Source organism: Macaca mulatta, chromosome 3 (assembly GCF_049350105.2).
Source record: "Macaca mulatta isolate MMU2019108-1 chromosome 3, T2T-MMU8v2.0, whole genome shotgun sequence".
Classification (NCBI taxonomy): domain Eukaryota; kingdom Metazoa; phylum Chordata; class Mammalia; order Primates; family Cercopithecidae; genus Macaca; species Macaca mulatta.
Window position 1 is genome coordinate 184,570,595 of NC_133408.1, and position 27,113 is coordinate 184,597,707.

The 27,113-nt window shown below is 38.6% G+C and overlaps 1 protein-coding gene across 5 annotated transcripts in view; it reads right to left on the minus strand.

Annotated features, from left to right (window-relative positions):
• The window catches only part of TPK1 (thiamin pyrophosphokinase 1), a 390,760-nt gene that overhangs the window by 301,748 nt on the left and 61,899 nt on the right, over positions 1–27,113 (minus strand). For all 5 annotated transcript variants that reach the window (XM_077997626.1, XM_015135162.3, XM_077997625.1 and 2 more), the window contains one exon: positions 13,538–13,609. Coding sequence is in view for 1 of the 5 variants with exons in the window: in XM_015135162.3 (XP_014990648.1) it covers positions 13,538–13,609 (72 nt within the window). In the remaining 4 variants the exon portion in view is untranslated. The remainder of the gene's footprint in view (positions 1–13,537; positions 13,610–27,113) is intronic.

A 27,113-nucleotide genomic window follows, 5' to 3' on the forward strand; every position in this document is an offset into this window, starting at 1 on the left:
TATTGGTCTACTCGGGGATTCAACTTCTTCCTGGTTTAGTCTTGGGAGGGTGTATGTGTCCAGGAATTTATCCATTTCTTTTAGATTTTCTAGTTTATTTGCATAGACGTGTTTATAGTATCCTGTGATGGTAGTTTCTATTTCTGTGGGATCAGTGGTGATATCCCCTTTATCATTTTTTTATTGTATCTACGTGATTCTTCTTTCTTTTCTTCTTTATTACTCTGGCTAGCGATCTATTTCATTAATCTTTTCAAAAAACCAGCTCCTGGATTCATTGATTTTTTGAAGGTTTTTTTGTGTTGCTATCTCCTTCAGTTCTGCTCTGATCTTAGCTGATTTCTTTTCTTCTGCACTAGCTTTTGAATTTGTTTGCTCTTGCTTCTCTAGTTCTTTTAATTGTGATGTTAGGGTGTCAATTTTAGATGTTTCCTGCTTTCTCCTGTGGGCATTTAGTGCTATAAATTTTGCTCTAAACACTGCTTTAGCTGTGTCCCAGAGATTCTGGTATGTTGTGTCTTTGTTCTCATTGGTTTCAAATAACTTATTTATTTCTGCCTTAATTTCATTATTTACCCAGTAGTCATTCAGGAGTAGGTTATTCAGTTTCCATGTAATTGTGTGGTTTTGAGTAAGTTTCTTGATCCTGGGTTCTAATTTGATTGAACTGTGGTCTGAGAGACTGTTTGTTATGATTTCCATTCTTCTGCATTTGCTGAGGAGTGTTTTACTTCCAATTATATGGTCAATTTTTAAGTATGATGTGGTGCTGAGAAGAATGTATATTCTGTTGATTTGAGATGGAGGGTTCTGTAAATGTCTATTAGGTCTGCTTGGTCCAGAATTGAGTTCAAGTCCTGAATATGCTTGTTAATTTTCTGTCTCGTTGATCTAATATTGAGAGTGGGGTGTTAAAGTCTCCCACTATTATTGTGTGGGACTCTAAGTCTCTTTGTAGGTCTCTAAGAATAGGCTTTATAAATCTGGGTGCTCCTGTATTGGGTGCATATATATTTAGGATAGTTAGCTCTTCTTGTTATGTTGATCCGTTTACCATTATGTAATGCCCTCCTTTGTCTATTTTGATCTTTGTTGGTTTAAGGTCTGTTTTATCAGAGACTAGGAATGCAACCCCTGTTTTTTTGTTTGTTTGTTTGTTTTGCTTTCCATTTGCTTGGTAAATATTCTCCATCCCTCTATTTTCAGCCTATATGTGTCTCTGCAAGTGCGATGGGTCTCCTGAATACAGAACACTGATGGGTCTTGACTCTTTATCCAATTTGCCAGTCTGTGCCTTTTACTTGGGTCATTTAGCCTATTTACACTTAAGGTTAATATGGTTATGTGTGAATCTGATCCTGTCATTATGATGCTAGCTGGTTATTTTGCCCATTACTTGATGCAGTTTCTTCATAGTGTCGATAGTCTTTATATTTTGGTATGTTTTTGCAGTGGCTGGTATCGGCTTTTCCTTTCCATATTTAGTGCTTCCTTCAGGAGCTCTTGTACGGCAGCCCTGGTGGGATTTCGTACAGCTGATTTTGCACTATAACAGCAGAGTTGAAGAGTCGTGACAGAGACCACACAGCCTGCAGGGCCGAAAATATCTACTATCTGGCTCTTCACAGAAAAACTCTGCCTCCCTCCTTGTCTATGAGCTGAGGGCATAATCACATAAGCCTTAACACTAACATTCAAGTCACCAAACATACATATGCCTGGCACACACTACACAAATATTTACACTGTTTGAATTATCTGCTTGAGTTTAATTCCCAGCTTTTCCATTTACTAGAAGTGTGAATGAAAATTGGCCATTCAATCTTACAGCGCCTCAGTCTACTCATCTGTAGAATTAGTATGATAACAGTATTGATTTCACAAGGGTGACAAAGGATTAAGTGAGTTAATCATGCAAAGCTCTTCGAGCACTACTTGGCACATGATAAGTACTATCTGTGTGTTGGCTACTGTTAAATGTAGTAGGTTCATAACAGTCATTAGTCAAATGCTGAATGAATTAACTAATGAATTAATATATTTGAGAGAGAAATTCTAAGACAGTAATTTACCGGAAAACATGGTGGTAGTTAATGGTAAGAAGCTTGTGGATGAGGTACAAAAAAGAAGAGATAGCATTTAATTGTGGTAGAGGAATATGACCAGAAGTGGCACTAAACACAAAGATTAAGTCATTCCATCTCATCTGAGTGAATCCTGGGAAAGAAGGTAGCACAGAGATTTTTTTAAATCTCACAATATTTGTAGGACAATACGTAGAATGATTAAATATTGATTTCAATAGAAATGGGCCATCACTTGGGGGATGGGAATAGAATTTACCTCTGGCCTCATATAAAGAAATAAGTATTTTCTTCTGTACCACCAATATATTAAAATGTCTTATACATTTAAATAATCTTTCTGCAGTCTCCCAAATATTTCTGTGTGACTCAGATACATCTTTTCTGCCAGCCTTTTTTACAGAAACTACAGCTTGTACATAACTGTTTTGTTCAATGGACCTGAACCAAGTATGCAAATTGCTCATCAGATCTTTGGCTCAATGTTCACTTAAATGTGCTCAAAGCATAAGTTCTATGAAACACTAAACACAGAAATGGACACAAATAATGTCAATTTGGTACTTTAATACAACTATAATAGCTGAACTATTACAGAATTCCAATTCTAATGACTAAAGCTACCCAATCCTAGAACAGATGCCTCCCAGATCATCCTAACTGAAATTCAGATATCCTTTTAAAGTCCAGGATTTTCCAGGTGAAGTGACCTCCTGCATCTCTGCCTGGATGCATTTAAATGATAAAAATGTACATGGCAGTCTGCCTGTTCATGTACTGGTAACGAGCAAATCCCTAAAAGCTACATTCGTGACAACTAGTTAGATAACAAAGAAGCCTTACCTAAAGGTATGACTATTTTACTTCCATAGAGATTCTGCCACTAGATATGCCAAAAAGTGCACACTGTTCAGCTCTTTTGAACATGTTCAAAAACAGAATATTTCTTCCCCCCACAGTTCCTCTTCTACCAGCATAAACAAGTGTTTCAGCCCATGGTTTCTCCCATTCAATTTGTCCAAACATCACCTGTAAACTCTAAACATAGAAAGAACATAGACCAGGCTTTCAAATGTCTGTCTCCCAGTGAATTGGAGGAGAGCATGTTTCTTTTTTTATTATACTTTAAGTTCTAGGGTACATGTGCACAGTGTGGAGGTTTGTTACATATGTATACATGTGCCATGTTGGTGTGCTGCACCCATTAACTCGTCATTTACTTTAGGAGCTTCTCCTAATGCTATCCCTCCCCACTCCTCTCACCCCACAACAGGCCCCGGTGTGTGATGCTCCCCTTCCTGTGTCCAAGTGTTCTCATTGTTTAATTCCCACTTATGAGTGAGAACATGCAGTGTTTGGTTTTCTGTCCTTGCAATAGTTTGCTCAGAATGATGGTTTCTAGCTTCATCCATGTCCCTACAAAGGACATGAACTCATCCTTTTTTATGGCTGCATAGTATTCCATGGTGTATATGTGCCACATTTTCTTCATCCAGTCTGTCATTGATGAACATTTTGGTTGGTTCCAAGTCTTCGCTATTGTGAATAGTGCCACAATAAACACACATGTGCATGTGTCTTTATAGCAGCATGATTTATAATCCTTTGGGTATATAACCAGTAATGGGATCACTGGGTCAAATGGTATTTCTAGTTGTAGATCCTTGAGGAATCCCCACACTGTCTTCCACAATGGCTGAACCAGTTTACAGTCCCACCAACAGTGTAAAAGTGTTCCTATTTCTCCACATCCTCTCCAGCACCTGTTGTTTCCTGACTTTTTAATGATTGCCATTCTAACTGGTGTGAGACGGTGTCTCACTGTGGTTTTGATTTGCATTTCTCTGATGGCCAGTGATGATGAGCATTTTTTCATGTCTCTGTTGACTGCATAAATGTCTTCTTTTGAGAAGTGTCTGTTCATATCCTTTGCCCACTTTTTGATGGGGTTGATTTTTTTCTTCCAAATTTGTTTAAGTTCTTTGTAAATTCTGGATGTTTACCCTTTGTCAGATGGGTAGATTGTAAAAATTTTCTCCCATTCTGTAGGTTGCCTGTTCACTCTGATGGTCGTTTCTTTTGCTATGCAGAAGCTCTTTAGTTTAATTAGATCCCATTTGTCAATTTTGGCTTTTGCTCCTGTTTTAGTCATGAAGTACTTGCCCATGCCTATGTCCTGAGTGGTATTGCCCAGGTTTTCTTCTAGGGCTTTTATGGTTTTAGGTGTAACATTTAAGTCTTTAACCCATCTTGAATTAATTTTTGTATAAGGTGTAAGGAAGGGATCCAGTTTCAGCTTTGTACATATGGGTAGCCAGTTTTCCCAGCACTATTTATTAAATAGGGAATCCTTTCCCCATTTCTTGTTTTTGTCAGGTTTGTCAAAGATCAGATGGTTGTAGATGTGTGGTATTATTTCTGAGGGCTCTGTTCTGTTCCATTGGTCTGTATCTCTGTTTTGGTACCAGTACCATGCTGTTTTGGTTACTGTAGCCTTTTAGTATAGTTTGAAGTCAGGTAGCCTGATGGGAAGAGAGCATGTTATATCCCCTCGTGATCTTTTCTGTGCCATGGACGTTTCTTTCCATAGACCCCAAAGCAGCTATCACTGTAAAACTGAAAACTCAAAAGCCTCAGCTGCCCCGAAGAACTAGGACTACTAAAAAAGTTCAAGTTATTTTTTAATCTATAATCATACACAAATGCTCAGTGCAAATGTTCCTTTTTTTTTTTTTTTTTTTTGAGACGGAGTCTTGCTCTGTAGCCCGGGCTGGAGTGCAGTGGCCAGATCTCAGCTCACTGCAAGCTCCGCCTCCCGGGTTTACGCCATTCTCCTGCCTCAGCCTCCGGAGTAGCTGGGACTACAGGCGCCCGCCACCTCGCCCGGCTAGTTTTTTGTATTTTTAGTAGAGACGGGGTTTCACCGTGTTAGCCAGGATGGTCTCGATCTCCTGACCTCGTGATCCGCCCGTCTCGGCCTCCCAAAGTGCTGGGATTACAGGCTTGAGCCACCGCGCCCGGCCGCAAATGTTCTTTAATTCACCTATATTCAAATGTTCTTTAATTCACCTATATTCAATTAAAAGTATTATCTTAAAAATAAGATTCTAGAAGGAATCAATCTTGGAACAAATTATTACAAAAGAGAAGCAACATTGAATGACAATTTAAATATACATAGGAGGAACAATAATATCTACCTAACATATAACATTAGGTAGAGCTTATAGTAGAGCAGGGCAAAAATATCTGTTTCCATATATTACTATACACTATGCAATGTGGGAAAAAAACGAAGGTGAACCCCACCACGTTTCTCTGACTGCTTTCCCAAGTCTATGTTTTCAGGTGTCTTTAAAACTAACTGATTAAATGTATATTACAAGTGAGAGGAAAAAAAAAAAAAACACCACCAAGGAGAAAAGACCTTAATTTCTCCATAACAAATATTTTACTGGGAAAGTAAGTATTTGTTAAAAATGAAGATGTCTATGTTTCAGGAAAGGGAATTTCAGACCCAAGCATTTTGATTGGGAGAATGATACCACACCATCTAAAGAACTGGACACCAACAACTATAAGAAAAGAAATGCACAATGTTGACTTCATCTCTAGTAAATTGTCTGTTTTGAAGTTCTACTTATACTTTCTAGTTTTATGTAATAGCCCACCACCTGGTTAGTATAGAAATAGAATTCTTTGGCCGGGCACAGTGGCTCAAGCCTGTAATCCTAGCACTTTGGGAGGCCGAGATGGGTGGATCACGAGGTCAGGAGATCGAGACCATCCTGGCTAACACGGTGAAACCCCGTCTCCACTAAAAAATACAAAAAACTAGCCAGGCGAGGTGGCGGGCGCCTGTAGTCCCAGCTACTCGGGAGGCTGAGGCAGGAGAATGGCGTGAACCCGGGAGGCGGAGCTTGCAGTGAGCTGAGATCCGGCCACTGCACTCCAGCCTGGGCGACAGAGCGATACTGTGTCTCAAAAAAAAAAAAGAAAGAAATAGAATTCTTTGGTGTTTTTTTTAATTTTCATTTATTTCACTGAGGGTACAGCATCACAAAAGATACTACTTAGCCTCTCTAGCAAGGATAATTATTAGCAATGTGCTTAAACTCCTCAAATTATCCACACACCAGGCCCACTTCACTGAAGCAGACAAAAGATAAAATGGTGTGTGTCTGTCTGTGTTTGTGTATCTGTGTGTGTATGTACACGCAAGTGAATTAAACATGGAGCAAACACTGAAAAAACATACATAAAATGTTCAATGTTAAAAAAGAAAACTTCAGTAGCCATATAAACTTGGCAGTGATTTTCTGGATACATTAAAAATTGACATACCAGTTGGACAGAGATCTAAATGGCATAAAGAATAAAGTAAAATAGGCAGTTGAAATGTTTATACTAACTGCCATGAAGCACACATGGTCACATGGTCTTACAATCACCAATTCAGGGGCATTTTTCTAGTTAGTAGTAGTATTTCACTTATTACCCTGTCAGAAATTACATTTAAAAATCATTTCATGAGAAATAATGAAAAAGAAAAATTAAAAGCATAAAACAAAGATAATGACAGAAATAACAGTTAATAGGTCTGGGCACGGTGGCTCACACCGGTAATCCCAGCACTTTGCGAGGCCAAGGTGGGCAGATCACTTGAAGTCAGGAGTTTGAGACCAGCCTGGCCTACACAGTGAAACCCTGTCTCTACTAAAAATACAAAAATTAGCTGGGCGTGGTGGCAGGTGCCTGTAATCCCAGCTACTGAGGTGGGAGAACCACTTGAACCCAAGAGGTGGAGGTTGCAGTGAGCCGAGACTGTGCCATTGCACTCCAGCCTGGGCAACAAGAGCAAAACTCCATCTCAAAAAAAAAAATTATATATATAGTTAATGGGGACTGACATTTTTTATACCAAACCGTGAGGTTTTAACTTTTAAAAATGCACACATGGTTCTATAATTAAAGATGAAAATCTAAGGAAAAACTAAAGATTTATATTTATTTGATATTAAGGTTAACAGCTGGGCACAGTGGCTCATTCCTATCATGTCAGCACTCTGGGAAGCTAAGGCAGGAGGATCACTTGAGACCAGGAGTTCAAGACCAGTCTGGACAACAGAGGAGACCCCACCTCTACAAAAAAAAAAAAAAAAATTAGCTGGGTATGTGATACATGCCTGTAGTCCTAGCTACTCAGGAGGCTGAGGTGGGAGGACTGCTTGAGCTGATGAGGTCAAGACTGCAGTGAGCTGTGATCATGCCACTATACTCCAGCCTAGGTCACAGAGTGAGACCCTGTCTCAAAAATAAATAAATAAATAAATAAATAAATAAATAAAGTTAATCTACAGTTCTCATAAACAAGTTATTTAACAAAAAGGACCCAATATATGACTAATCTCTTTAGACAATAATGTCAGAAGACAAGGGTACTGCTAACTTATATATCCTTCTATAATTAAAAGATGCACCCTACCATAATATCTTAATAGACAAAGAAGATATATTCAAATAATATATTTACTGGCATCTTAACTGTCAAAGGCATGAAACCAAAAAGCCAAAAAAAAAAAAAATACATTTTTGCACATGCACTATAACGAAAGGAGAGATTAATGAAATATCAATTCTGATTGGGTGTACCAGGAAGTATCAAATAAGTACAGAGGAGTCATAGAGCAGAGAAAAAAAAATGTGAGTGACAAAGCTCAAGTTCAGCAGAATTACAAAACGGACCCAACTGAGACTGAAGACCGAAGAGGAATCTGGGGAAACAGAGGAGGCAGAAGCATGTGCCTGCAGCCCTGCTAACTGGTCCACATCAGCGTAAGAGGATTTCCAGGACCTGTCTTTGGCTGCATCAAAGACAGGCAGTGACATTCCCCAATTGTCAGGGTGACCCACAATAGCTACCAGGCCAGTCTCATAAGAACTAAGAAAACACCATCAGCTAAGTACTTTGTATCCATTTTCAAGAAGTTCATTCTCAAGGAAAGACAAGGTGACATTTGAGAAAATCTATCTCTACCTGGGGAAGCTAAGGAAGCTTTCAGAAGAGGTGGCATTTGAGTTGGACCTTAAAGGATGGGTGAAAGTCTGCAATATAAATAAGTAAAAGTCTATTTTACGCAGAAAAAAAGTAAATGGCAGCTCTATTTAGATGAATCATTAAATACACAGGAAGAGGTAGTCATGGAGATGAGGCCAAAGGAAAAAACTATATTGGATATGCATTCTTGTGGGGACTGGCCCTTCCAGGGTCAGCTTAAAGAAATCACCTTAAGGTGATTTCAAAATTTCAAAGTTATCATCAAAAAACATGTTTCCCTTAAAATTCCTCTAACAGGAATAATGCATACAGTAGATAAAACAGGATTAAAATAGCAACTGATACAAGCATATTAAAGTGTAACTATTCAACCAATCTACACGTAAAAGTGACAGGTATCTGATTTCTCTATTTTAACGAGAAAAAAACACGTAAGACACCGAAAGTGAGATAAATAGGTTCCACTAAATAAAGAAATTAGAATGAAAAAGGAAAGACAAAGGAAAACTTTAATATAAAGTTTACAGGACATAAAACTTTATATAATATAAAGTTGGTTGTATTTAACTTAAAATAATCAAGTGAAAAGACGCTTACAGAAAGCCTAGGGTACATAATTTAAGAAGGAAAGAGTTTGTTACAAAAAAACTACAAGTGAAGTAAGGTGCTTTATAGCAGATTTCTACCTCATTTAAAACAAATCTAATGCCAATACTAATCACTAGCACAAAATTAGCATAATTACTGCGGCAAGTCTATTTAGTCTATTAAAAACTATTTAGGTAGAGTGTTTTTGTTTTAAAGAAAAGCATATGGAAATGAACAAAGTAGAGTCAATTAACCAACTATTACAATAATATCAATTCTTAAGAAGCAGGGGCATGGCTAGTTCATTCTAACCACTTGTGGCTTAGACAGAGCCTCAGACATGCAGTCACAGGAACAGGCTGCACCTACATACTCCAACTCTCAATTCTAGCCACTATCATGTCCCTAGCAACCAGCCCAATGCCTGACACAGAAGGGTCTCAACTAATGTCAGTCGATAACAAATGGAACATAACTAATGCTATAAAACCAAAGACCTTGCTTATACTTTAATTCACTAATGTTACTTGTGCCTCTCTTAAATCTGTAAGACCTGTCTGATATGTCAAATATTTTATGACTTCAGTTTCAATTTCAATGAAAATAAGTATGCTGCCCATACCCTGGTGTGATCTTAAGGATGACAGCAAAAGAATCTGATCATCTAATCGTAATCTAATTAACATGATCACCACTGTTCTGTAAATCATGTGGAAAAAGTGGGGAAAGGCTGTGAATACATGCTAACAATGAGGATATGTGCTGAACTCCTAGAAACCTCATACACAGTCACTCAATATAACCTTATTCCAGTATGTCTGTTTTTCATGATGTTTTGTAGCACAGAGATCTACACTACTAATTTGAGAACACTGTTAGCATTGTGACCCCAATCGAGAATAACTAACCTACAAGACATATGCAGAGCCCTTCTAACATACATATCTCTGCTTTTGCACTTATCACATATTTCGGGAAGAGAAAGACACTTCCTGAAATAAGAAAGCCTGACTCAAAAAAATTTTTTAAAACATGTTAGTAGCTGGGCACGGGGGCTCAAGTCAGTAATCCCAGCACTTTGGGAGGCTGAGGCGGGCGGCTCACGAGGTCAGAAGTTCAAGACCAGCCTGACCAACATGGTGAAACCCCATCTCTACTAAAAAATACAAAAATTAGCCGGGCATGGTGGCGTGCACCTGTAATCTCAGTTACTCAGGAGGCTGAGGCCGGAGAATCACTTGAACCCGGCAGGCAGTGGTTGCAGTGAGCCAAGATTGTGCCACTGCACTCCAGCCTTGGCGACAGAGCAAGACTCCACCTCAAAAAAATAAAGTTAGTAAATGTAAGACCAATAGCAAGTCACAAATAGCAATAACCTCTGGTATTAACAGAAAAGTTAGATATTCACTCTACTTCTATCTACCCATCTTTCTATTTACCTATCTACCTACCTAAGTGCTTATTTTATCATCAAACCAAAAGTAGAAAATGCTGAAACAGGTAGAGAGATATGCTCCAAGACTTCTAACCAAGAAAATCACCAAACTTCATGATGTATAAAAGAGAAAACACATTAAAACCTCCATAATTTTAATCTCCCTTGAACTCCCTCCTTAGGCATTTAAGCTAAATCTCATAACTTCTATTGTTAGAGTAGGTAGTTAGGCAGACATGAGCACGGCAGGAGAAGGCCCCTCCCCAGGAATGTCAGGGGACCATGGGTGATGGTCGGGCAGTTGTTAAACTGTTTCTCTAAAATAATTGGTGGCAGCCGGCACCAGGGAGAGGCAATCCCCCAATAGATAGAAAACATCTGGAGCTGGTAATCAGCTGCTTCCTTACAAGGTCTCTGGAAGTTGGGCGAGTGGGCTCACATGCACACTAAGAGGCAAAATGGTGGAGTTTAACTGGTATATGACCTTCCTCTAGGAACACTTGACTGGTAAGGGAAAAGCGGCTCAAAAGAGCATGCACACAACTTTAGTAAACACAAGGAGCACGAGGCCCCTCCCACGTGCTGGCAGGCCACTGGGCCACTGGGCTACTGTGCATGCAGACAGCCCACCCTAAAGGAAGAATCAGGGGAGAAGAAACACAAACCCCGAACTATGACAATGTATAAAACCTCAAATCAAGGTCCAAACAGGGCACTCGGATCTCTCAAGTCACTCACTTGGCCCTCTTCCAGGTGTACTTTGCTTCCTTTTGCTCCCGTTCTGAAACTTTTTAATAAACTCTCACTCTGGCTCTAAAACTTGCCTCAGTCTCTCCCTTTACCTTAAACCTACTTCTGCCCCTCAGCTGAATTCTTTTCCTGAGCAGGCAAGGATCGGGTTGCTGCAGACCCTTACGGATTCACCGCTGGTAAAAATATCACCTAATCATTGCAGGAAAAAACTTTAAGATAAGCTTTCAACATAGTCTTTCCCCTGAAATGAATCTCAGGAAACACCTACTTAACAGAAGTTATTGAGATAAAGTGAAATTGCCAGTTTTATGCAGGAGTCTTATATACTATGCAACACTCTTCAGATTCCTCTGCATTTTGAAGTTTTCACCCATTTTAACAGCCCAGTCTTCATCCCTTGATTTCAGCTCTTCACAAATCTTTGTATCATAGAACAGAAGTTGCAGAAAATGTTGAGCACATGGGTTAAAAGGTAATGCGGACAGCACCCTCAAGCCACTTCATACTTGCTAATACCCCAACCCATAATACTGTCATCTCTCCCAAATTCTCAATGCTGCCCTATACATTTCCTAAGCCTTTCCAATGTTAAGATTAACAACTCAAGCACAATACTTCCCTATTTTGTTGCCTTTACTCAGAAGAAAAGAAACACAAAAGGGGTCACTACAAACATAAAAAAGCACAGCTTCTGTTAAGAGAATCACAAAAAACCTACTCTTTAGTATTTATCAATAGGCCTGCTTTTTACAATGGTTAAAGGCTCCAGAACATCAAGGATTATCCTAGCATATATGTGAAAGAACCTAACATCTCAATAACCTAAAAAAGACAAGTTATTTTGGAAATGAGAATTAACTAGCCATTTCAGTATATCTGATACTTCAGACACCTTTAGTTTTTTTCATGTACAGACTGATCCTTATAGAAAAACTAATGAACTGAGGAACTTCGTTTGGCTCAAAAATCTACATCATTCACACTATGTGCAAAATTAAGACTCTCAAATCCCTCAAACATAACAGACTTCTTTAGATGTAGCTTTGAATATTCAATGTCTCCAACGGTTTGGATCAATGGTTGTCTATTTCTAATGTTTGCAATAAAACAGTCACTCACACTCTCCCCAAACACTATATAATCTGATACAACAAATTCAAATAGAAAGGATGTGCCTGACCAGTTTTAGTATTTTCCAGCAATATAAGCCATACTAAATTCATTCTTTCATTTATTGTCATTAATAGCAATTATGTGACAGATACTGCACTAGGTACTAGAGACACGGTGACAAAAGACATTACAGCCATTCAAATAACTACCTAATTACTGGGGTGTTAATTTGAGAGAAATGTTTGTACAACTATAATGTGAAATTTTTTTTTTTTTTTTTTTTTTTTTTGAGACAGAGTCTCGCTCTGTCGCCCAGGCTGGAGTGCAGTGGCGCAATCTCGGCTCACTGCAAGCTCCGCCTCCCGGGTTCACGCCATTCTCCTGCCTCAGCCTCCTGAGTAGCTGGGACTACAGGCGCCCGCCACCTCGCCCGGCTAATTTTTTTTGTATTTTTAGTAGAAACGGGGTTTCACCATGGTCTCGATCTCCTGACCTTGTGATCCGCCCGCCTCGGCCTCCCAAAGTGCTGGGATTACAGGCGTGAGCCACCGCGCCCGGCCTATAATGTGAAATTTTAAGCTGACTAACTTAAACATAGTTCAATTTAGAACACCAAGAGTTTCCACTGTAATCATATTAGACAAAGTTCTTTACACAAAAATCACTTGTGATGATTTATTCCCTCTACTATCACAACTATCTCAACTACAGATGTGAGCTTATTCACATGTGAGGTTTGCATTCTAAGAAATATAAACATAATGTTGAGAATACTAGAGTTCTGTGATGATAAGAGGTAATCAGGAATAGCAAAAATATGCATCAATGCGTCAAGAATCAAGTGCTTCTGCCTATCTACCTTGGTCTAAAACTTCCACTGACAACTCAACAAAAATGCTCCTTTGGAGGAAAAAAAAAAATTCAAAACAGCAAATGATATTGAACATTATTTTCCAACCTAGAGGTAATCCTATAAAAGTTAAAGAATAACGTAAACAAACAGTTAATAAAGCCTGTTTCTTACACAAAACCTTCCAACAGTATCCATTCTGTGACACTATCCCATTTTTAACTCTATTTTTCAGCACCCCAAGAGGTTCTTACATATTAGCATCATCTTCATTTTTGGTTTTGCAAATCTGATCACCCTGAAGATATCTTATTATTGGATGCTGCAACAAATGAGGCATGTGGATGCTTTTCTGCTATCACTGGTGCCAAAATTAATTTACACTTGAACAAATACTTGTTGAGGATTCAGGCGTAATATCCGCACTGTAGTTCTGAAATATGGTACGGTATTCCGTCCTTGGGGGTCCATGCTTTGGAAATCACTTTTAAACAGTTTAACAGAGAAGCAACAATAAATTATTCCAATCATTAATAATTGAATCACCATATTATGAATTCCACTTTTTAGTCAGGTTTCAGGGTACTTAATAGTCATGTTGGTCAGTCTCAAATTAAGAAAGCAAGCAAAGAAATAGAAATGCTAATTAAGATTACCTTTGTTCCAAAGATGACGAAAATAGTTGTCCAAAGGCTGATTAAGAATTACAAGGCAGTACTTCAAATTGCCTAGAGAAAAAAAGAAAGCAAAATAAAATACATAAGTGAACTGAGTCTTTTGTTCCCCTTATATGAGCCTAAAATCATACCCTACTAGTCCAGATTTTCAGTATACACAGAGCCAAAGTTCAATCACAGCGAATTTCCCATACCTTAATCTTAAAAGGCATCAAACATTAACAGGTCCTACTTAGTATATCTGTCACTTTACCATATTGTTGAGCAATGTATCATAGAAACAACTGGGTAAACTTTTTGTAGGGGGCGAGGAGTACAAATGTTCTTGATATGAATTCTCATCCTTCCAATATATCCACTACTTTGACACAACTACCTTCTACCTAGCTGGTTTTATATCACCCCGACCTTATTTACCAAACGGTATGGGGTCTAGTGGGTGTGTATTTTCACATTCATCCATATTCTTTTTCTCTCTTTCTTTCCTTCCACCCTTACCCGATTTTGGACTTTCCAAAGCAAAATCCTGTGTGCTTTCACAAATCTTACTAGGTCTTCTCACGGTTCTCTTATTCCAGGTTTTTAATGACACGCCAAAGACAAAGATGAAGAAAAGTTACTTTTGAGACAATCATTCCACATCTTTTATAATGTACTTAAAATAGTGCAAAGCAAAGTACAATCAGGTATTGAAAATCTGTCATTCGGTTCAGTCCAAGCACCCTCCATTTCATTTGTGAAAAATAAAATGTTTAAGAAAAATCATTTTTTAAGCAATCTCACTGTTAGAAATGGAACACAATAAATAAATAAAAAGGGTATGCCATCATCCATAGCAAATATTATTAAGTGCCAATTGTATACCAGGCACTGGGAGTACAAACAGGGATAAGATTACAAGCTGTGAGATGAGACACTTACAATAAAGATGATTTATTCAAAATACAATATAAGAGAAGCACAGGAGGAGTGCCAGATAAATCGACACATGAGTATAGCGGGAGTTCAAAGGCTAGGAAGCCAATCAAGTCTGGTGTCATCCCAGAAAGTTTTGTGAAATGTAGATTTTTGAACTTGATCTTACAAAGAGAAAGAAGGTGCAAAGAATAAAGGAAGGGGCTTTCTAGACAAGAAAAACAGTTCACAAGAAGCTGCTCTCTTTATTCATTAGGGTTACTCCAGTGACCAGTTTCAGAAGCAATGCCCTAATGAGTTGATCGTAGGACATTAATACTAACATCAGTAATTTTAAACATAATGTTTAAGATAACACAGGAATTTAAGTTGAGGCATCTCAACATCTACAAAAAGAGTGATGCAGTAATGAGTAGTAAACACAATTTATGTAATTTGGGAATCCATATAGAGATCATAGCTGAAGGTAAAAGAGGAGGCAAGCCACTGAGGTACTGCACAAAGCATGGGAGGGCAAAGAGAGAAAAGAATAAAGATGAAAGCAAAGACACTGTGTTTTCCTACCATAACACAGCCGAAGGAGGTCAACAGAGAAAATACAGAAGGAAAACCCATAAAGGCAGAAGGATAAGAAGGTATTTCCAAGAACATGCAGCTGATAACACAGCATGCTACAGAAATGTCAAGGAGATTGAACAAGAGGCCAAGGGGAGGGGGATCTCAAAGAAAATCTGAAAATTCATAGAGGGAGACTCAAGATAGTGAAGTGACCAAGGGATTAGTGAACAGTCAGGAGTTGATTAAGAAGGAAGAATAGTCACCTTTCCTTAAAATATAAAAAGTTAACTGTGAGAAATGGAAAAAAAAATGGAACAAGGATAAAATATTTTAAATATAGAAAGAATCTTATATCCTAAATAAGGGAGGGGAGGAAGAAGGGAAATTATCCATTTGTTCTTTCAACAGGTTATTTTCAGAGCACGCCTTGTTCAGGCACTGCTCTGAACAGCAGTCAAGAGAAATGGCATGTCCCCCAACCCCACCACCACCACCTGTAAGGCATATCTCCTACTGAAAAAAAAAGGGACTGAGACTGAGGCACATGAAGGCACGTCATGTGCCTCAAAACTGAGAATGTCTTTTTTTTTTTTTTTTTTTTTTAAAGAGATAGGGTCTCACTCTGCCACCCAGGCCAGAGTGCAGGGGTACAATCATAGCTCACTGTAGCCTCAAACTCCTGGGCACAGGTGATCCTCCCGCCTCCACCTCCTGAGTAACTGGGACTATAGGTGCACACCACCATGCCTAGCTAATATTTTTATTTTTTGTAAGCAGCAGTCTCCAACTCCCAGCATCAAGCGATCCTCCACCACCCAAAGTGCTGGGATTGCAGGCATGAGCCACTGCAACTGCCCCTATTTATTTATTATTTGAGATGGAGTCTCGCTCTGTCTCCCAGGCTGGAATACAGTGGCACCATCTTCGCTCACTGCAACCTCCGCCTCCCAGGTTCAAGTGATTCTCCAGCCTCAGCCTCCCCAGTAGTTGGAATTACAAGTGCCCGCCACCACAACTGGCTAATTTTTGTATTTTTAGTAGAGACGGGGTTTCATCATGTTGGCCAGGCTGGTCTTGAACTCCTAACCTCAGGTGATCCACCCACCTCGGCCTCCCATAGTGCTGGAATTACAGGCGTGAGCCACTGTGCCCAGCCTGCACCTACCCTTACTTAAAACAAGGTAAAATAAAGTATGAGGGGAGAATTAGAGTGAAATATGGAACATTTTTAAAACAACTGCTGTAAAAAACAGATTACAGGATATGACAATCCACAATTTTAAAAATAGAAATCTAATTGATATTAACTAAAAGGTAAAATGACATCATATCTGTCTATAATTTTAATTTTAGCACTTTTCCCACTAATTATGAGAAGGAGACACAGGAGTGGGCATAAACAGATAGGATGGTGATGATGGCTGATTTTGAGAATTGGCAAAATCACTTGCCAAGAGGTCAGCGGAATTCAGGATGTTTATTTGGGCAGATTTAGAATGAACAATTACGGTGAAAACCAGTAATGGCCTCTTCTTTAGTAATAGAATCCTGAGGGGTTTTTTGGTTCATTTTACTGGGCCAGGTAAGAAAAAAATAACCTTGTGGCCAAATGTGGTCCATAAGGCTAAGTTCTTAGATGTATGTAGTTTCTATGTAATATCTGGAAAGTCTCCTTAAAATAAAGGGGGATTTGTCTTCTACTTCTTTCCTTTCTCCTTCCTGCCGTCTGCAAGTAAGAATTGATAGACTCATTGAATGAAATTCTAGCAGCCACCTTGGATCATAAGAACAAGGGCATCAGTAAAGGAGCCTAGGTTGCTGATGACTTCGTGAATCTTCCTCCATTCCAGCACTTCACTACCTGCCTCAAATCTGATTTTACACGAGTGAAGAATCAACTTTTAAGCCGTTTCCTAATCTTGGCCTTAATTCTAGAGAGCACTCCTAGAAGCAAAAGGTCCTACCAGGAGTTCAGGAGCCAGGACTGGAAACAGAGCCCCTGCCACTACTTTATGAGAATTTATTAGAAGGTTGTAAGACTGCAAATCAGTTTCTTTCTCTCCTTTCTTTTCCTTCCCAGTGGTTCTTAGATAACCCAGAGGAATTTATAAGACATGAAAATTTCTAGACCCTATCCTACACCTTTCAAATTATATCCCTTGGCATGAGGCATGGCAATCTACATTTTACAAGCAAGTTATTCTACCACAGGTGGTCCACGGACTAAGCTTTAAGAAATCCTGCTTTGTTATCACCATACCAGTGAAGTTTAATCGGGCAAGGTAATGCATTTATTATTTCAAGTAATAAGTGTCAAGCCCTGACTTAGGTACTGGGGATGCAAAAACAAAACAAAAAAAATACTTCTATTCTGTACAAGTTGCTATTATTTTGGGTTTCTATATTCGAGTGAAAAAATATCTAATTGTAATAAATGCAGTGATCACAGTCCAGATTGTGTTAAGGTAAAGATGAACTAGAAAAGGATTTGAGATGACTCTAAAGAAGAGCAGACAAGCATCAAAATGCAGGACATTAGCTCATTCATTCATTCCACCTGGACAGAGCATCAGTTTAAGAGATTCAGAGCCTGGTTCATGGTAAATACTCAGTAAGATGTCAATAGCAAGGAGCTAATAATTTGGATAACCCAACGGCCCTTTTCTCTGTAGCAAAGTCTACACTGCCAAAAGAGGCATTCAACAACATTGAATGTAAGTTTACATGAATGACTGAAACTGCTGTTACTGATTATTTGATATATGAACTAGGTATTTTTGTGCCTCACAGAGCCATCTGGTAAGAGAGGAAAGCACTATTATCCATATTACTGCTCCTCTAGACCTACTTTCATTAAGGTGATATCCATGAAGGCATTTCATTTTTGGAAAGAATGAAGCAGTATAAAATGTATAGTACAGTTAGGCTTTACTAATGATGTTATTAATAAAAAAAGAATTAACTACTTCAGCTATGTCTATACATAATATTTATGGTAGGCTGTTTCTGTATATAAAGATATTCAGGTAATGGGATCTGATACTCTTTTCTAATCAGTTTAGTTTTCTAATAAGATCTGATAGTCTTTCCTTTTCTAATCTTGTCTCCCCTGGAAGTCAGTATGGCATTTATTCTACGCTCAAAGCCTTCCTGATTACTAATCCATAGCAAGTTGCAGAAAAAGTAGCACAAAGAACCACCATGATTCCTAAATAGCGTATGGCAGTTTCTCAGACAAACATTCCACCACAATACAGCTCCATATCACTCTCAGATACTGAATTATGGGACAATGACTCTGGTTCTAAATGTTCCAAAATTCAGAAAACTCTGGGAACCAAGCAAATAAGAAAAATCAATAGTCTTATTTCAAGTAGTTCTCAAGCTGTCACATTGATACTGTTCCTGGGATATGCAAAAAGATTTAAGAAAAAAAACTAGAAAGAACTTCCTCATTATGTTATAAAAATTATCATTTTTTTAAAATCAGGTGTCCTAAGGCAATCTCACAGACAAAGGTAGGCACAGACAGCAGGATTTCAAATGGGATGGTGAAAGAACCTTTTCATTATTTATAAAAATGTATGATGCACTCCATTTAAAAGAACAAAGAAAGACAGACTAGTCTTAATCCTTCAAATGTTAAGTCAAAACTCCCTGAATTGCTTTCTCGAATGGGCTTCAATTACAGAAGATGAAAAATCCCCGATCATGGATGTGTTGAAACCAAAATGCTCCAAACTGCATGAAAATCCTGAGTTAAGTACAAAAGTCCAAGTTTATAACATGAAAATAAAAATGAGGTCAAATCATCAGCCTTGGGCTAAAAAGGGAAGAGGCCCTTTGAAGTTAAAAAACTAAATATAACAAGTTCAAATTTTAAGAAAGAGGGAGGGGCATCCCATTTTTCTTTACTGTATGTAGTTCTCCCTCTTCTATAAAAACAACAACAACAAAATTCTGCCTCTTTAGAGAAATGGCTGATTCTATTATTAAGGAACTATTCAAGATGAGCCCGGAGCACCAGGTAGTTCCAGAAAGAAGGAAAGAACATGATCCCCCAAAGAGACAAACAAAAATACCCAGAGATGAGAGTAGGTCAAAGGGGCACAACAGCCAACTGAAAGAGGTCCCAATGGCCAAAACTGTAAACAATTTGAGCAAAAAATAAAGTAGCATTGGATTACAACCCAGAATATGAAATAAATATCCATGAGTCCATATAGATTAATTAATACGTAGGGGAAAAGAGACAAATCTCCCAGACAGAAGAATTCCAAACAAATTATACAATCCTCCATCCTAAAGAAGAAAGAACATAGCTATTGGCTATACACAGCAGAGAGTGGGCTGCACGTAGAAACTTCCTTCCAAAGAGGATTATGAAAAGGGGGAGAAACCTTTACGGTAGAGAAATATAATAAACACTACACTTCAGGCTGGTGATCAAGGTCAACATCAATAGTCATAAATCATGTTTATAGTATGTACCTTTAACATGATGTGATTAAAATGGCACTCTGTCTCCGGGGTTTTTCTTCCCCAAGTCTATAACCCTAGTCTAATCAGGAGAAAAACAGAAGATAAATTCCAATAGAGGCACATCCTACAATACACCTTACCAGTATTACTCAAAACTGCCAAGGTCAGCAAAAACAAAGAAAGTCTGAAAAACTGCCACCGTCAGAGGAGCCAAGGGGACCTGACAACTAAACATAAGGTGGTATCCTGGAGGGGACGCCTGGAGAGTAAAAGAACATTGGGCCAAAACTAAGGAAATCTGAATAAACTATGGAATAATAAACTGATGATAATGTATCAATATTGGTTCATTAATTATAACAAATGTACCATACTAACGTCCAATGTGAATCCAGGGGAAGCTGCTCAAGAGGCTTACGTAACAACTCTCTATACTATCTTCTCAACTTTTCCTGTAAATCTAAAGTTATTTTTTTCAGTCTATTAATTCTTTTTTAAAAAGCTCTGGGACAAGCAAAAACAGAAGTGAAAACTATTCCATCAGGTATTCATTCAGTGATTAACTCCATGAGACCAAACTGTCAACCCTTACGACAAAAGCATGTTTGGACTTCAGGGAAAAAGTCAAGAAAAACCCCACTATGCCAGAAGGCAAAGATAATTCTATTCCATCTTTGGAAAACTAAATTACATCCAGATTTTCCTTTCATTAAGAAGTAAAACAAGAACAGAAGAGAAAATCTCGAGAAAACCAATTTCTTTTTATTTCTGACTCTGAGAATGAAAACTATTGGGATTCTATGAGATAGACCATGGTCACATCTCTAAATCAATGATCTTGAAAACGCAGTCATGCAGCTCAGGAGTGAAAGGTTGATGTATTTTTTAATTAAAAAGAAACTAAGATGACATTCAGTATGCAGACAAGCACAAGGACCTCACTTGTCCTTATAGTAGACGGTCACAGGTTATCTGCCGTGAGTGAGATATGCTAAGGAAACGCGAGAGCCGCACCACACAGAGGTGGCAGCAGCACCTTGCCCTCTTCTCCAGTATATCAGGATGACCTGCAGTTTACCTGTGCCCAGGAAAGGAAAACTACAGATTATTCAGTTTTGCATAATCTTCATAAAATGGGTAAGTGGCTTAAAAATATTCTTTAACACATATTGAAGATAATACAAATTCTGCACAAGCATGCAAAAGCATACAAGTAAATGCTGAACTGATGACTTCTACCTCCTAGAACTAGCAAGTCTTAACAAGCTTGAGGCAGACTCTAACTAGCTCTGACAAGAACTAAGCTCTGAAGAAAGGGACGGAGGGAGGAAGGGAAATTATAAACACATTGGAACTTCAGATTTACATCAATTATCATAAATGATAAATTTATCCTTCAGTATATAGAGCAATAGGCCGCAGCCTCTCTATAATCACAGATTTTTTTTTTTAATGCCAGCTAGCACAGTGGCTATAATCCCAGCACTGTGGGCAGCCAAGGTAGAAGGATTGCTTGAGGACAAGAGTTGAGGACCAGCCTGGGCAACACAGCAAGACCTTGTCTCTATTAAAAAAAGTTTAAAAAATTAGCTTGGCACAGTGGCACATGTCTGTAGTCCTAGCTACTCTGGAGACTGAGGTGGGAGAATTGCTTGAGCCCAGGAATTCAAGGTTACAGTGAGCTCTGATCACGCCACTGCATCCCAGCCTGAGCTACAGAGTGACACACTCTCTCTAAATAAATAAGCAAGCAAACAAGCCAACTCCTCCCCCAAGAGATCTTTATATGACATGCCTGTAGTAGGGCCTATGCATCATGACTTTTTACAAGCACCGTAAGAGTCTAACAGGTCACCAAAGTTGAGAACCAGTGGTATGATGTCTTATGCTATTAGCTAATGACAGTGTCAAGCCCTCATAACCAGCAATGTTACTTTAAAACACTATTAATTTCATCAGTATCTCACTCTTTTTCATTGCTGTTCTCTGAAAATTTTATATATAAATAGCAAACAATAAATTATTTGTAGATTTTCATAAACATAAATGAATTCCCCTTTGAAAACTGATATGGTATGAGATTTGTTTAGGAAAAAAAACTGAAGCCCAATATTGTAAATTAAATTACATTACAATAACACACAATTTACAACAGAAAAAATATTAATGGCAAGTTATCAAGGGTTTTTATGTTCTGTTTAAAAAATTACTGAAATTCAGATAAAATGAATATTAGCCAAAGCACATGCCAGTCATTATAATAGTTATTTTGCCAAAGGACCAAAGACTATTGTTATGAATATCTCATCCCTAAAAAGTATTTCAGTTAAACCATGAAAGCTCTAGAGTACTGAATTTCGTATTCATATTGCACAAACTTCTATATTTAAGAACAGGATTTTTTTCAAGTGTGCACAGGGAAATCAAAACTGTCAAGTCAATTCGTTCTTTGAGGAAATAAATTGCATGTGGACAAAGCAGAACTATTAAAAGGCTCTGAACAAATATTCCATACCAAAGTCTATTAAAATAATTGAATTACCAATGGAATAAAAAAATTGGCAAGTCACATATAAGAAATTGCTTCAGAGAAAGTAAACAAAGAGTAGAAATAAACAGGTACTTCCTTGAGAAATCTTTCTTGCCCTCTCCCAAGAGTGACCATATGGTATACGCCAGTTGCACCAGTACTGAGCCCAGCTCGGTCGGGGAGAACCTAACTCAGCGGCACTAGGGGAATTAAAGACACACACACAGAAATATAGAGGTGTGCAGTGGGAAATCAGGGGTCTCAGAGCCTTCAGAGCCGAGGGCCTCGAACAGAGAGTTACCCATGTATTTATCAACAGCAAGTCAGTGATAAGCATTGTTTCTATAGATTGTAGATTAACTAAAAGTATTCCTTACAGAAAACAAAGGGATGGGTAGAAATAAAAGAATGGGTTTGGCTAGTTATCTGCAGTAGGAACATGTCCTGAAGGCACAGATCACTCATGCTATTGTTTGTGGTTTAAGAACGCCTTTAAGCGGTTTTCTGCCCTGGTTAGGCCAGGTGTTCCTTGCCCTCATTGCGGTAAACCCACAGTCTTCCAGCGTGGGCGTCATGACCATCACGAACATGTCATAGTGCTGCGGAGATTTTGTTTATGGCCAGTTTTGGGGCCAGTTTATGGCTAGATTTTGGGGAGACTATTCCCAACACACCAGTATAATAATAAACTGTGTCCCCTTTCATTCATTCACAAACTGCCCTGGCTTAGACAATAAATTATATAATCACTCTATCCTCCATCATCTTCAGCTTCCAGCCCATCCTTCCATTTCAGTCTCCAGCAAAACTTACTTCAATGAGATGTACATCCTACCATATCCCGTAAATAATGCTCATCAGGGTCACCAGTGACCTCTTCTGTAAAACTCAACAACTAATTCTCAGTTCTCTTCTTGCCTACCCACATCTCAGCAGCATAATAGGGTAGATCACTTTTTGAATCTTTCTTCTTGAATGATCAGGGAGGGGGGCGGTGGGGGAGAAAGGACAGGGACAGGAAATAAAGTAGGGAGAGAGTTGTGTAGTTGCACTTTGTGAACCGTCTCCAGTTTCATTAGCTTTTTCTTGAACTCTCATGATCAAAACACGATTTAGCAATTTGAAGGCAAGACAATTGGTTTTTGCTGCTGTTGCTGTTGTCCTTTCTAGTACCCTTCTTGGAACATTTGGTATCATATTGATTTAAGTGTAGTACTCAGGGCTTCAGGACATAGAGCCATTGAGTTTTAAGAGGGAGTAATTTCATTCTGCAAAGAATCACTTTGGGCAAGCAATCCCCCCCATCCCCTGACTTGAGGAAAACACCCTCTATTGGTTCTCCTTCTTCTATGTGACTGACCCACTCCTTCTCAGTCTTGTTTTCTGCTTATTCCTTATCTGCATAGAAAGTACTGAATAAAACTTGTTGAGTAAATAGTGAATATCTCTAGTTTCTATATGTAAGAGTGTCCCAGATGCAGATCTTTGGGCCTTTTCTCAATCTATACCCATTCCCTAAGTAATCCCCTTCAGTCTCATGGCTTCAAATGCTGTCTATAATGGTGACTTTCATATGCATGACACCAACCTGGGGTTTCCTCCTAAAGTCCAGAACTCTATGTCTAACTTCGTATTCAACAATTCCACTTGGATAGCTAACAGATGTCTCAAACTCAACAAGTCCAAAATCAGACTCCTGAATCTTATCTCCATGCAAACCTGCTCATCCACAGTGCTGCCCAACCCAGTACCATATCTACCACCAACACTCTACTCCCCGTGAACAGTTTTCATCTCTAGATTGTATAAAACAGCCCTCTAATTGGCTTCTCTACTTCTACACTTGCCTCTCTTATACTCTATTCTCCACACACCAGCCAGATGGATCTTGTTAAAATATAGTCAGAGGAAGTCATTTCCCTGTTCAAAAACCTCCACTGGCTTCCTTTCACAGTAAAAGTCAAATTCCTCACAAATCACCTAAAAGCCTCTACATGACCTGGCTTCTCTCTCTCCCTACTGTATCTCCTATCTCCCTCCCTCCTCCCCCACAGCCCCCATCCCTGCTACAGACACACTGCCCTCCTTGCTGCTCCTAAAACATACGGAGCACAATGCCACCTTTTAGACTTTACTGTAGATAGCCACATATTCAGTGAATGTCCTACTTTCCCTTTCACACTAATTCCTCGGCTCTCCGCTCAAATGTTAGTTATCATAGAACTTCCCTGAGTAATCTATATAAGATAGAAACACCTCCGACTCCACGCTAGCACTCACTCTTAACCTGATTTGTTTTTTATAATAAATTTATCACCAGTTTGTTCATTCAATCTTTTTTCTAATGTCTGTCTCCCCACACTAGTACATAAATTCCTGAGTCCGTTACCTAAAACAGTGCCACACACACAGTAAGCACTCAATAAGTATCTGCTGAGTGGCTCTTTCAGCAATGACTTTATGTCCATTTACAATAAATCAACTCCACATACTTTCTCTAATAATCAAGTGACTCGTCCCCAATTTGAATAGCTACTTTTCACTTGGTTGCTTGCCCAAAGGATTCTTTGCAGAATGAAATTACTCCCTCCTAAAAATCAATGGCCCTTTCTAGGTCCTGAAGCCCTGAGTACTACACTTAAATCAATACGATACAAAATGTTCCAGGAAGGGTAGTAGAAAGGACAATGGCAACAGCTACAAATGCCAATTGTCTTCCCTTCAAATCGCTAAATCGTTTTGCTCATGATAGTTCAAGAACAATCTAATGAAACTGGAGATGGTTCACGAAGTGCAACTACAAAGTTTGTAAATAATTTATTTGAGAATAGATTAAGTATTTTTGAGGTAAATAGATGTTTAGGCTTACTACCTATATAGGGAAGAAAGAAATTCATGTAATACACCTTGAGCCCTACAAACCTGAGCATATATCTAGTTATTGTCATCCAACCTTTCAAGTTGAAAGTGTAAACAGATTCTGAATGGTTTAAATCAATTTCCATCTAAGAGCATTACCTCCCATGATGCAACTGTAATGGGTCTGTCCAAGTTTACTAAACCTAATATTATAAAATCTATGCCACTATAAACAAAATGCCCCAATAAATTCTCACAAGAATCTATATATGTTAGAAATGCATGAGAAAAAGAACACTTTATATTTTACAACTAGTAAGCTTCTGCTCTGTAGGAAGTGGGGGGAAGTGCAAGTGAAACCTGACAAAGTTCTGAGTCTTTCTTGACATGAAAGTAGAAGGTTATAGCAAGAAATTTTTTCTTTATTTACCCTTACAAAGGTTAGCCATATTCTTGTTGCCAATAAACACATTCTCACTATAACCCAAATGAATGAAGTTGAGTTCTTTATCGTGGCACACTGACACCTCTGGATTGCTGGCAGAGTTCAAAGCTGCTCCATCAACTGTCCCTTGCCCTGCAGACATGGGGCACAATAAACTGTGTTTCCTGTCAATCAAGAAAATCAATCACTGCCTAGCAAACTGTAGATGTAATGCCATAACCCTAAGGGTTCGTCATAAAGTACTAAAAATTATAGTCCATCACATTAGTTTTGACATGTTGACAACAGGGCCCACAATAGTCTTCACACTTGAAAAGTCTGTTCAAAACACTCCCTGAAGGCAGACTCTAAGTTTGGAATGCGCTTCTAAAACAAACAGAGAGCCTAACTTTTATCATTAGACTACTCTTGCAACCTCAGCCCATGTCCACCCATATCAAAAAGCACAGAATCTCTTCATGGCAAGCAGTAGAAGGAAGGCCAAAGAAGTTCAACATGGCAGTCAATACTCCCTTTTAAAACCCTTTCTACTTAGGTTTGGTTAGGTTTGATGAGAATTATTTTGGGAACAGGTGGGCTTTAAAGCTTTGTGGGCTTCATATGTAAAAACTGTATTCATCCATTCTTACACTGTTATGAAGAAATACCTGAGACTGGATAATTTATAAAGGAAAGAGGTTTCATTGACTCACAGTTCCGCATGGCTGGGGAGGCCTCAGGAAACTTACAATCATGACGGAAGGCAACTCTTTACAAGGCAGCAGGAGAGAGAATGAGTGCCAGCAGGAGAAATGCCAGACGCTTATAAAACCATCAGATCTTGTGAGAACTCACTCACTCTCACGAGAACAGCATGGGGGAACCACCTCTGGGATTCAGTCACCTCCCTGCAGGTCCCTCCCACGGCATGTGGGAATTATGGGATTACAATTCCAGATGAGATTTGGGTGGGGACACAAAGCCAAACCATATCAACAATACTAAGAATAAACAATTATAGTATGTAGATCTTTTCTTTCTTTTTTTAATATTCCTTAAAGAGGACTTTGACTCGAGTCATGCCAATACATATAATTAAATACGTGTGCTCACTTGCCAGCATATATACTAAAAATACAATCAAAATAAGTACACATTAAGCTAAATTAGACATATTTAAACAACAATCTGATGTCCCCTGAGACCTATAGTTTGAGAGGAAAAAACTGACAATTACTTGAAATTACAGAGTTTAAAAAGCACTTTTAGTAACCTTCTTTAAATGATATAGATTATATAACACACTACGTCATCAAAGTACTTCTGAATAGAAGTCATTTTATTCACTTAGTTTTTTAAAAATAAAATGTAAAAATTCAAATGCAAAAGACCTCTGTTTCACGAATGACTTCTGATTACACAGACACAATCCACCATATCAAGAATCAAACCCATACTGAAGGAAATCTTACTAAACCCAAAGTAGGCAAACATTTTCATCTCACGGGCACCGTGGGCTTTAAGAGAAATTAGAGTAACTTCTGCTCTCAATAGGAAAAGTTTTGACACCAACTGATGACTTGCACCCGGCCACAGATAAGTACTCTGGCAAATAATACCACCTCAGTCTCAGTGTCCCTTAATCAGATCCAGGTCCAGGTGAAGTAAACAGAACAAGTCAGGTTTCTCTACAATTGCTTTTCTTTTTCATAGAGATTATATGTCACCAAAGCTGGAGTGCAGTGGCACGATCTCAGCTCACTACAGCCTCCACATACAAGGTTCAA